This window comes from Eptesicus fuscus, chromosome 1 (assembly GCF_027574615.1).
Source record: "Eptesicus fuscus isolate TK198812 chromosome 1, DD_ASM_mEF_20220401, whole genome shotgun sequence".
Classification (NCBI taxonomy): domain Eukaryota; kingdom Metazoa; phylum Chordata; class Mammalia; order Chiroptera; family Vespertilionidae; genus Eptesicus; species Eptesicus fuscus.
The window spans coordinates 49,222,492-49,235,140 of record NC_072473.1 but is presented as its reverse complement, the minus strand read 5'-3'; the positions used below and the strand labels follow the sequence as shown (position 1 = coordinate 49,235,140).

The 12,649-nt window shown below is 48.3% G+C and overlaps 1 protein-coding gene across 1 annotated transcript in view; it reads left to right on the top strand.

The window, feature by feature from the left end:
* Positions 1 to 12,649, top strand: part of OPHN1 (oligophrenin 1) — a 625,127-nt gene that overhangs the window by 353,626 nt on the left and 258,852 nt on the right. The window contains exon 6 of the mRNA XM_054716147.1: positions 7,578 to 7,679. Coding sequence (XP_054572122.1) covers positions 7,578 to 7,679 — 102 coding nt within the window. The remainder of the gene's footprint in view (positions 1 to 7,577; positions 7,680 to 12,649) is intronic.

Below are 12,649 nucleotides of genomic sequence, written 5' to 3'. Positions count from 1 at the left end.
TGGTGGACAAATGGTGGTAACGGAGGTCCGACTCCCTCTGGTTTGGTCTCGGCCGGACCCAGGGGCACGGCTTCACCCGGACTAAGGGGCACGTGGCCTCACCCATACCCAAGGGGCGCGTGGCCTCACCCGGGCCCGGGACCCAGCCTAACCCGGATGGATCCAGGGGCACACGGCCTCACCCGGACCCAGGATCCGGCTTCACCCGTACCCAGGGGCGCAAGGCCTCACCCGAACCCAGGGGCACATGGCCTCACACGGACCAGGGGGCGCGTGACCTCTCCCAGACCCAGGGGCACGTGGCCTCACCCGGGCCAGGGGCGCGAGGCCTCACCCGGATCCAGGGTCACATGGCCTCACCCGGACATGGGGGCGCGTGGCTTCTCCCAGACCCAGGGGCACGTGGCCTCACCCGGACCTAGGTGCACGAGGCCTCACCCAGATCCAGGGACATGTGGCCTCACCTGGACCCGGGGGCGCTTGGCCTCTCCCAGACCCAGGGGCACTTGGCCTCACCCGGGCCTAGGTGCGCTAGGCCTCACCCGGATCCAGGGACACATGGCCTCACCCAGACCCAGGGGCGTGTGGCCTCTCCCAGACCCAGGGGCGTGTGGCCTCACCCGGACCTAGGTGCACAAGGCCTCACCCGGATCCAGGGACACATGGTCTCGCCCGGACCCAGGGGTGCGTGGCCTCTCCCAGACCCAGGGGCACATGGCCTCACCTGGACCTAGGTGCACGAGGCCTCACCCGGATCCAGGGACACATGGTCTCACCCGGACCCAGGGGCGCTTGGCCTCTCCCAGCCCAGGGGCACGTGGCCTCACCCGGGCCTAGGTGCACAAGGCCTCACCCGGATCCAGGGACACATGGTCTCACCCGGACCCAGGGGCGCTTGGCCTCTCCCAAACCCAGGGGCACGTGGCCTCACCCGGGCATAGGTGCACGAGGCCTCACCCGGATCCTGTGACACATGGTCTCACCCGGACCCAGGGATACTTGGCCTCTCCCAGACCCAGGGGCACGTGGCCTCACCCGGGCCTAGGTGCACAAGTCCTCACCCGGATCCAGGGACACATGGTCTCACCCGGACCCAGGGGTGCGTGGCCTCTCCCAGACCCAGGGGCACGTGGCCTCACCTGGACCTAGGTGCACGAGGCCTCACCCGGATCCAGGGACACATGGTCTCACCCGGACCCAGGGGCGCTTGGCCTCTCCCAGACCCAGGGGCGCTTGGCCTCACCCGGGCACGGGACCCAGCGTCATCCGGGTCCAGGGGCACATGGCCTCACCCGGACCCGGAATCCGGCCTCACCTGGACCCAGGGGCACGTGGCCTCACCCAGACCCAGGGACGTGAGGCCTCACCTATACCCAGAGGTGTGTGACCACACCCGAGCCCAGAGGTGCACAACCCCGCCCGCACCTGGGTCCCAGCGGGGCCCCGTCCTCCCGATCCCAATTCCTGCCAGTCAACCCCCCCTCAGCAATTCCCCTGGCCATCCTGCCAGAGCTCCAGGACGGCTGCAGCAGAACTCGTCGGGCGGCTGCTCGGTGAAGCTCCGGTGCGCCCGGTGCATGGCGGCGGGCCGGTCCGGCGTCGCTGCGTCGGCCCTTGGGTCCGCAGCGGTGGCCGGTCGCTGAGCATGCGCACCTGGCCGCTTCCGGGGCATTGAGATTCTTGAAGGACTCGGAGGTCAGCAAGCGCGGAGTCTCCCATCCCATGTCTCATAGGGGCTCGTCTGTCCGTGCTCGGCAGCCAGTGGAGCCGTCCCCTCAACCGGAGACCACCGGGGGAACTGCGCCGAGCACGTTCCAGGCCGCCATTGTGTCGCCTGAGCCGTAGTTCTTAAAGTGTGGTCTTTGGGTCACCTGCATCAGCATCATCCCGCATACCCCTCTTTTATTCTAGTTGTAGAGCATCCACTCAGCCAGCCCTATGGTGGTCTTGGATGGTGTCTGCTCTGCTCTCCTGTTGTAGTCTCAAAGTTGTTGTGGTAGGCAACAATCAGGCTTCCGCCCTATGCCTCCATCTTGGTCCTCCTTTGTATAATTAAGTCTTGATTGTTGTTGGTGTCACTGGGAGGGCTCTCTTTGTCTATAAAGGAAGAGTTGCTGTGCAGGAGACACGTTTATGGGCCGGGTCTTGGTGCAGCAAGTCTTTGGTGCTCACTGAATGTGTCCCTTATGCGCGTGGTTGAAATCTGGTGTCATCTCCCACAGACCACTAGATGCCCTCGTTTCTGGGTCTCCAATGGGGTGTAGATCAGCTACTGCCTTAGGCACTCAGCAGGGATTACAGAAAAAACTGTAGTTTCCTCCTCCTGTCTGAGTGGCCCTGGAGCAGTCCGACTAGAACAGCAGCTCATCTGGTCTGCTGCCAGAGGGCAGGCCACCCACATGCATAAGCCGTTGCTTGGAGCGCAGGTACACCTGCAAGACTTGCGGGGCGGGTCTTCAAAACGTGCGGGGCGGGTCCCAGGGCGGGGCGGGGTCTCAGGGCGCCAACAGGCCGTGGTGCGGCGAGCCGCAATGGCTGTGAGTCTGCTCCTTCTGCCTTCCACGTTTCTAAATCCCCTCGTTCCGCGCTCCAGCGCAGCAAACACTGATTGCTGGGCGCACCTCCGCAAGAGTCCCGCCTCTCCCCGCAGGTATCTGGGTCTCCCGCGGGTCCCCAGAAGCTGGATTTCAGGGTGATAGAGAGCTAATCTCCCCTAGGTTTGGAACAAAAGCCCCTTTCCCCCGCCACCAGCCCGACCCACGCGCCTCTGCACCTCGTCCCCTCCGATTTCGCTGGTTTCCTCTTCCCTGTTAGCTGTAAATCTACCATTCAGCCATCTCTCCTGTAGTTCTGGGGTGCAGATGCTCTGTCCTCCAGTCGTGCCCCTGAAATTGCTGTGCACGGCGCAGTTCGCAGTTCATTTGTTTAACTTTGCCGCCTTCTTGATTCTCCTCTGTCAAAATGGCTAGAGGACTTGAATGTAAGATGAGAACTCCTAAGAATCCTCCAAATCGGTGTTGGCGGCCTCCGGGGCCCCGAGGATCTCACTGCGCAGCTCGGCCAGGTCGGTGGCGCGGATGAGCCCCTCCTGCAGAAAGATGGTCTCTTCCTTCACCGAGAGCCGCTGCGCCGAGTCCGCGGCGCCCAGGAGCCCATGGCCCCGGCTGCGGTGCTGACTGAGAGGAGCAGCCGCCTGGTCTGGGGAGACGTGAGCAGCAGTCGCCACCCTCACCAGTCCATGTTTCAGTTGTATTTCCGAAACTGCCATGCGAGGCAACAGATCAGCCTTTCACCTCCGCCGCCATCTTTCCTTAAACCGGAAAGTGACTCTTGATTAGAGCTTCTGGTACATTTGTCACTTGTGCTCCAATTGATCCTGAAAAAGAAGTTCTTCTTTTCAACCCATGTTGGAATGGCTAAGAAGTAGTAGACTGATGCCACTGGTGGTTGACTTTAGTGGAATTAAATGCAAGTGGACTTCAGAAGAACTAGAAAATTCAAATAGACTAATAACAAATAAAGCCATTAATTTAGCAGTCAGAAACCTTCCTGAAAAGACAAGCCCAGGACCAGCTGACCCCAGTGGTGAATTCTACCAAACATTTAAATAAATTATTCTTCACATACTCTTCCAAAAATAATAGAGGAAATACTTCCCTACTCATTCTATGAGGCAAGTATTACCCTGATAGCAAAACCAAAAATTACAAGAAACAAAAACTACAGACCAATATTGTTCAAGAATATAGATGTAAAAATCCTCAGAAAAAAAACACTAGCAAACCAAATTCAACAACACAACCAAGTGAGGCTTATATCCAGAATGCATTGTTGGTTTAATGTCTAAATAATTCAATCAGCCCAGTCGGTATAGCTCAGTGGTTGAGCATCAACCTATGAACCAGGAGGTCACTGTTCAATATCTGGTCAGGGCACATGCCCGGGTTGTGGGCTCAATCCCCAGTAGGGGTGTACAGGAGGCAGCCGATAAATGATTCTCATTATTGATGTTTCTATCTCTCCCTCTCCCTTCCTCTCTGAAATCAATAAAAATATATTTTAAAAATTAAAAATAAAAAGTCAATCAATGAATTACACCATTTAATAGATTAAAGGACTGGAGTGCCTAAACATGTCAGACAGAAGAAAACATTTGAAAAACACCTTTTCATTATAAAAATATTATACAAACTAGTAATAGAAGGGATGTTTCCCCACCTGATAAATGGCTGATACAAAAAAAAAAAAAATCCAACAGCTAATATATTTAATAGTGAAAAACTAAAATCTTTCTAAGTTAAAAAATAATACAAGGATATGTACTCTTTTCTCTTCCATTCAACATTATGCTGGAGGTTCTATCATAAGTAATTAGCCAACATTGGAAAGGCAGAAGTAAAACTATGTTTATTTGCATATGACTTGATTTTGTATATAGAAAATCTTAAAGAGTACACACACACACACACACACACACACACACACACACACACACACCCCATATACTCACATACTATTAGAACTGATAAAGGAGTTAGGATACAATGTTTCAGGATACAAGATCATTATACAAAAATAAAATACGTTTCTATATACTTTTTTCCATAAATTTTACTTAGTTACAGTTTTGATGCCAGGTGGGTACTGTAAATATTGGGCGCAACACTTTGTAAAGTATTTGATGGTCTAACCACTGTGTTGCATACCTGAAACTATTTCTATACACATTTAATGAACAATTTGAAAATTAAATTAAGAAAATAATCTTATTTACAGTAGTATAAAAATATTACTTAGGCGTAAATCTAACAAAAGAAGTACAAGATTTGACACTGAATTTTATTGGAAGAAATTAAGGAAAACCTAAATAAATAGATAAGTAAGAAGACATCCCATATTCATGAATTGGAAGACTTCATATAGTAAAGATGGTGATACTCACAAATTGATTTATAGGTTCAGTGGAATATCTAGCAAAATCCATTGATTATTTTGTTCAAATTGATAAGGTGACCCTAAAATCCATGAAGAAAGCACCAGAATAGAAAAATAAATCTTGAAAAAGACTCACAATTTTTAATTTTAAAGCTTACTACAAAACTATAGAAATGAAGACTGTGCGGTGCTGACATAAAAATATACATATAGATCAATACAATAGAACTGAGTCCATAAATGTATACATATATGCTTAATCGATAGTAAAGAAAATGTGGTGTATACCTTGGCCAGTGCGGCTCAGTTGGTTGGGCATCCTTCCGTGCTCGGTTAGGGCATGTGCCCAGGTTACAGGCTCCATCCCTGGTAGTGGGTGTACAGGAGGCAGCCGATTTAAGTTTCGCTCTCACATCCATGTTTCTCTCTTTCTTCCTCTCCCTCTCTCTCTATAAAGTCAATAAAAATATTTTTTAAATAAAAGAAAATGTGGTGTATCTATACAATCAAATATTACTTAGCCATAAAAAGGAATGAAGTACTGATAAATGGGCTAAGTGTAAGACAATATTTACATATTGTATGATTCCAGTTATCTGAAATCTCTATAATAGATAAATCCATAGAGACAGAAAGTCAGTTGTGGTTTCTTGAGACAGGGAGTGGGAGAGTGGGGGAATGGCTGCTAATAGGTATGGGCTTTCTTTTTTAGGTGATGGAAATATTCTGAAATTAGATAGCAGTGATGGTGGCACAACTTTCTAAATATTCTAAAACACCCTGAATTGTCCCCTTAAAAAAGGGTTGAATTTTATAGGTGAATTATATCTCATAAGTTTTTTGTTGTTGTTGTTAAATATCTCATAGTTTTTATTTAAAAAATGGAAGTGGAGTAGAAAGTCACCCACAAAAGTCTTTGCCATTTTTCTGGCTGCTATGTTTTCTTCAAACAATTGCTACTTTAAGTAGATTCAGCAGCTGGAAAGACAGTTTGCCCTATCTTTTGTGTGAAAATCTCTGTCCTGTGTTTTGGTATCTGAGTTGGGGTTACGGCTATAGACCTACTTGAGGTTTACTCACAAGGCTCCCTGATTACTTATAAGCTGCCTAAGTGTAATTTCTCCAATAATCATTTGTGTTCTATTTGACTATGTTGAATTAATCAGATAGACCTGCATGTTATGTGACTTTGGGCAAGTTAGTTCACCTTTTTTGAACCTTAATTTCCTTTACAATATCTACTTTTTGGCAGTGTGATCACTAAGTGAGACCATGGAATTTAAGTACCTAGCACACTGCCTGGACTGATGTAGGCTTCACTTAAAGTTAGCTTCCTCTCTACTTCTTTCCCTCTGTTAAAAGCACATTCCCCAGAAACAAGGAGGCACGGATCAGACTGTGGGGCCTCAGAGGGAGGGTAGAGGAGGGTGGGGGTAAAGGGGAGAGATCAACCAAAGGACTTGGGTGCAAGCATATGCACCTAACCAGCGGTTGGGGACAACAGGGGGTGGGGACATATGTGGGGAGGGGTGTGGGATGGGAATGGGGGCATGTGGACAAATATGTGATACCTTAATCAATAAAGAAATTTAAATAAATAAATAAATAAAATAAAATAAAATTAACTCTAATGAGTTAGGACAGGATTTGCAAAAACTAAAAAAAAAAAAAAAAAAAAAGCACATTCCTTACAAGTCAGGTCACTCAGTTCTGTCCTGGCTTACTGCCTAGCAACAGATGGCCTCTAGAAATAAACCATGGGTTGAGGTATTTTTTTTCCTTTTTATCTGTGTGTCCTCTACTGTGCCTCTTCCAGTACCTGGCACACTGTAGGTGCTCAATGAATTTGGATTTTCTGTGAGACAGCACAAGCCTTTTACTTGGATTTTCCAGCACATTGCTGACAGGATTTCAGAGTGTCAGCTTTAGTCTATGACAAATAAGCATGGCTAGTGTTCCTTTGGAGGCTGTTTTGCTGAGAGGCTGAGAGCTAAGTTGAATTTCATACTTGAGGAGAGTGACAGTTGAGTCCTCCATCCCCCATAAAGGTTTCCAACTCTTGATTTCCAGCTAAACCTTTCAGGATATTTTAATCATCTATAACATCATCTTTTAATATGTAGCAGTGAAATGCTTAAACAATACCAAAGAACTCATCATTCATAGAGGCAGTCCCAGATTCCTATTGCCTTGGGAATGTTTTACTTATTATTAGGTTGTCTGAATACATTGTAGATTAATCTTTTAAAGGCATATATTTAGTTCACTACTGTGTTCCTTCTTCCTCCTTTTAAAAAAATTGAATGGGTAGTTAATGACTGAAAAAAATTGGGGAGAATAAAAGTACCCAGCATTCAGGCCCATTTTTAAATGTCATTCTCTGAGCAGCAGCTCCCAGAGCCTTCAGCTCTTCTGGAAGGAACTGCTCTTTGTCTAGGTGGAGCCATTGAGGGCTATATTTGTGGAAGTCAAAACTACCATGACCAATGCAAAAACAAATACTCTCTAGCTATTTTTTTTTTCTTTCCAGGGAAGAGAGATTGGCCACATAAAACCTGGCACTGTGCTCTGCGTTCTCAGTTCTGAGCAAACGAAACTAAAACTATAGACATCTTAATCTGTGCCTTCTCTTCCATGTCTAGGAGCGGAAAAAGAAATTTGAAAAGGATGGTGAGAGGTTTTATTCTTTGTTGGATCGACACTTACATCTGTCTTCCAAAAAGAAAGAATCTCAGTTACAAGAGGTATGTTAAAAAACGTGTCCCCCCTTCCATTGCCAGCTATACCTTGTGGTAGCTTCCTATTGCAATGCTTTCCTCGTACCCTGCCTCAGCCGAGAATCATGTATGATAGTATTTCTTGCAGTTAAAATCATGGCCTGGGACCCAGCTGTCCTGAGTTCTCAAGCCAGCTCCTCCACTGACTCACTGTATGATTTTGAAAAACGTATTTCTTTCTTGGTCTGAGTTCCCCTATCTGTCAAAGGAGGAGTGGTACTCACCGATCTCCACAATTCCTTTCAGTTTTAAGTTTCTGATTCCATATTACACACAAGGATAGAGTTAAAGTAGTGTTGTATTTGGTAGATCAGGAACAGATGTACTTTTTCTCTCTGAGGTATTCCAACATTAGTTATTTTTGGCTCTGCACTGGGACTACAGCTTATATGGGACTTGCTTTGATTTCAAAGAAGTCACTATTTGGTGAGTGCCTACAGCATGTCAAGTTCCATGCTGGGTGCAGCAGGACTACAAAGAAAATAATGCCCTTCTTCAGGATACCACTTGGATAAGAATACACATGACTTTTATACAAGTAGAATTATTTACATACTATAATATGTATGTATATATGGTATCCTTGTAGGGGTGGGAAAGTATCTACACTAATAAAAGAGAAATATGCAAATTGACCATCACTCTGCCATGCCCACCAGCCAATCAGGAGCAAGTATGCAAATTAACCTAACAAAGATGGCAGTGGCAACGGAGCTGGAACAAGCAGGAGGCTTGGGTTGCCTCCAGTGATGGAGAAAGCCAAGCTTCCTGCCCGCCCTGGCCGGCCCTGGCCTCCACTCAAGGCTACAAAGTTTCAATTATAGAAGATAAATAAATCCCAGACACCTGCTTCCAGCCGGCCCTGGCCTCCGCTCAAGGAGGTGCTGAAAAAAAAAAAGAGAGAAAAAGGAGGGGCTGGGAGCCTGGATCACCAGGGGGCATGGCCAGCCTGAAAACATCCCTCAGCTCCTCACCCAGGCTGGCCACACCCCCTCGGGGAGAGGGTCCCCGCTTGGGGGCTTGGCCAGCCTGCAAACAGCCATCAGCCCCTCACCCAGGCTGGCCAGGCACCCCAGTGGGGACCCCCACCCTGAAGGGGGTGTGGCCAGCCTAAAAACGACCCTTAGCCCCTCACCCAGGCTGGCCACGCCCCCATGGAATAAGAGTCCCCGCTGGGGGGCTTGGCCAGCCTGCAAACATCCCTCAGCTCCTCACCCAGGCTGGCCACACCCCCTCGGGGAGAGGGTCCCCGCTTGGGGGCTTGGCCAGCCTGCAAACAGCCATCAGCCCCTCACCCAGGCTGGCCAGGCACCCCAGCGGGGACCCCCACCCTGAAGGGGGTGTGGCCAGCTTGCAAACAGCCCTCAGCCCCTCACCCAGGCTGGCCACGCCCCCCCAGCGGGGACCCTCACCACATGGGGGCATGGCCAGCCTGCAAACCATCACAGGCCCCTCACCAGGTCGTCCCACGCCCCAAGGGAATCCCCACCCTGATCTGGGACACCCTTCAGGGCAAACCAGCTGGCCCCCACCCATGCACCAGGCCTCTATCTATACTAATAAAAGGGTAATATGCTAATTAGACTGGGAGACCTTCCAGACCTTACGGACCTTCTTGTGGACAAAGCCATGGTGGCGGGGCCGAGGTAGAGGTGGTTAGAGGCAAGAGGGGAGGGCAGTTGTGGGTGATCAGGCCAGGATGGGATGGCAGTTGTGGGTGATCAGGCTGGTGGGGGGCAGGGCCGTTGGGGGTAAGCAGACCAGCAAGGGGGCCAGTTGGGGGAGAACAGGCCATCAGTGGGGGTCAGTTGGAGGTGATCAGGACAGCGGGGGGGCAGTTTGGAGTGAGCAGGCCAGCAGGGGGCAGTTGGGGGCGAGCAGGCCAGTGGGGAGGGACGGTGGGGATGAGCTGGCCAGCAGGGGGGGGCAGTTGGGGGCAAGCACACTGGCACAGGGGACAGTTGGGGGTGATCAGGCTGGCGGGGGGGGCCTTTGGGGGCGAGCAGGCCAGCAGTCAGAGTGGTTAGGGGCAATCAGGTAGGCAGGCAGGCAGGTGAGCAGTTAGGAGCCAGCAGTCCCAGATTGTGAGAGGGATGTCTGACTGCCGGTTTAGGCCTGACCCCTGTAAACCGGCAGTAGGACATCCTTCAAGGGGTCCCAGATTGCAGAGGGTGCAGGCTGTGCTGAGGGACAACCCCCCACCCCGTGCACGAATTTCGTGCACTGGGGCTCTAGTTTAGAGAATAAAAACTTTGAATGTGGAGAATGGCCTTTGTGGAAGAATGTTGCTTTCCAATTTAAGGTGGTCATTCAATAATAGGTAGAATGTTTGATGGATAGAAATGGAGAAATGGACCCTTCTAGTGGAGGGCAATGGCACAAAGGATGGGAATCATTTTGACCAGAATTTGCATTACTACTGGAAGGCGATGAAAGACACGCTAAGATCAGGCAAGTTGAGGCCAGATTGTGGAGTAATAGGCTCAGGAGTATGTATTGGCCCTGGAAGGATCATTGAAGGCCTTTGGTTGTGGAAGCAATATGAGTGGAATTTTGTTTTAGGAATCTTAACCTGGCTGGGGCTATACAGTGAATTAGATCAGGGAGAGACTAGAAACAGGAAGACCAATTTGGAAAACATTGCAATGAGGTAGGGTAGAGGGTCTGAGTCAGAAGAGTAGAACTGGGGAAGGGAAAGAAGGACTTAATTGATTAAGACTTTTTCAAGTGGAAAAATGGGCCTATGGAATAAAAGGTCCAGTAACATATGGAGATATTTACAGATACCCAATTGAATAAGGTAATAGATATGAGCTGTGAAAGTTCTTAGAAATCATCCTCTCCAAGGTCACACACATTGTAGCAAAGTTGAAGGTCAACCCAGACACCTGATTTAGTGAGTATACATCACATCATGTGAGGCGTTTCAAGCTGATGAGTTGTGGGAACCATGCCAGGTTCCCAGATAGTCAAGGCTTGTGGAAGCACAGAGGCCTTGTTATCAATACACCAGAATGGCCAAAGATCCACTCTGGGCATGAGCCTAATTGGAACATCCAAGGACTCTGAGCCTGAGAATTCTAATCAGGCCAAGATACCATGAGTGTGTCCAAAGACACATGGTACACTGCCCTTCAGAGCCAATATGATTGATGTCACTGATAGCATGAAGCCTTCTTTGTCTAAATAGGGTAAAAGTAGGTTACTGATCAACTAGTTGGCTGGAGTGTGAAGAAGAAGTCAGCTGGAGTATTGAGAGAGACCATCTAGGATGAAGAGTGTGAAGAAGTCTGCTAGAGAGAGCAGCTGGGCAGGAGAGACAGAAGAAACAACTGAGCTGGAGAGCTCAGATACTGCTATGACATGAGGCGGTGAGCCTAGGAGGCAGTGTGTGGCTGCTCAGATAATAGCTGTGGGTACAGAGACTGATGCTGCTTTATGGGAAAAATATCTATTTACCAGCCGGTGTGTGGCTGCCTGCCTATATGGACTTCACCGTGAGGACTGTTCTTGTCTGATGGCTATGTAGCCACTGGCTTCTTCAATAAAGACTCATTCTTATACACCCACAACTTCTCATGGCTTTTCTGTCTGCCCCACTGCTGAGAATACCTGTGTCTAGTGAGCAGAGAATAAAGGAGGAACTTGGACTAAATTCCCAACAGTTAGTACAGTGGGCAGGATTTGAGAAGGACCTGCCCTGGCATAGTCTAATGGGAGGATTGAGAAGAATATATGGACTCCCAGCCACTCAGAGCCAGTCAGACGAGCAGAGCTGTGCAGTGCTCTTGCTTCTGGCTCTGACATGAGTCAAGAGCCTCAGTGATGGATGGAGTTAGTATTGAGAAGGTAAAGGACTATTTCTTTGTCATAAACTGGAATGAAGTACTAGTCTGGGGTCTTCTGCCATTTTCTTTCACACACTTTTATTTTATTCCGTTTTCATCTATTCTGTGCCAAAATTCCAATGCAGAAAAGTGCTAACATAACAGACCTGAGACTACTACTATGCTTCAAAAGGTCTGCTTATAAGATTTGCTCTTGGCCGGTATCTGGGAACTTGGATGGTAAACAGTTTCCTACACTGATATAAAAGTTTCCCTAAATGTGAGTGACTCAGTGTGCCTAGACTGCCTGTACCAATGATGTGGTTTATGTTGAACACCTTATTTTCTTCTGGGAGTCTCTGATTTGGTACATGTTGGCAGAGGGTACCTGTGTATATCCCCCAAGAAAAACCTAGGACACTCAGTCTTTTTAAAAAAAATATATTTTTTTATTGATTTCAGAGAGGAAGGGAGAGGGAAAGAGAGAGAAACATCAAAGATGAGAGAGAATCATTGATTGGCTGCTTCCTGCACGCCCCCTACTGGGGATCTAGCCTGCAATCCAGGCATGTGCCTTGACTGGGAATCGAACCATGACCTCCAAGTTCATAGGTCAATGCTCAAACACTGAACCATACCGGCTGGACAGGACACTCAGTCTTTAGTGAGCTACCTTGGTAGACAACATTGCACATGTGTTGTCATAATCTCTTGCTGGAGTTTGACCTGTATGACTACACTAAGAGAGAACACTTGGAAATTTGCACCTAGTTTACTCTGAACTTTACCCCATGTATTTTTTCCTTTGATGATTTTGTTTGTATGCTTTCACTAAAATAAATCTTAGCCATGTATATTACTATATGCTGAGTCCTGTGAATTGTCCTACAGAATTAGCAAACCTGTAGGTTTGCAACTCTGGACACTGTCCAAACTTTATTATTTTGGAGATGGTTGCAATGGAATTTTCTGAAGTGTTCTAGCAGTTTGATGCTGCATGTACACATCCCTGGTGACTTTCCTAATGAGCAAGGATGCAGCCTTTGTACTTTTTCAAACAGAAAAAAGCTGGGGATCTTTAGTTACATTTTTAATATTAAGAGACTTTAT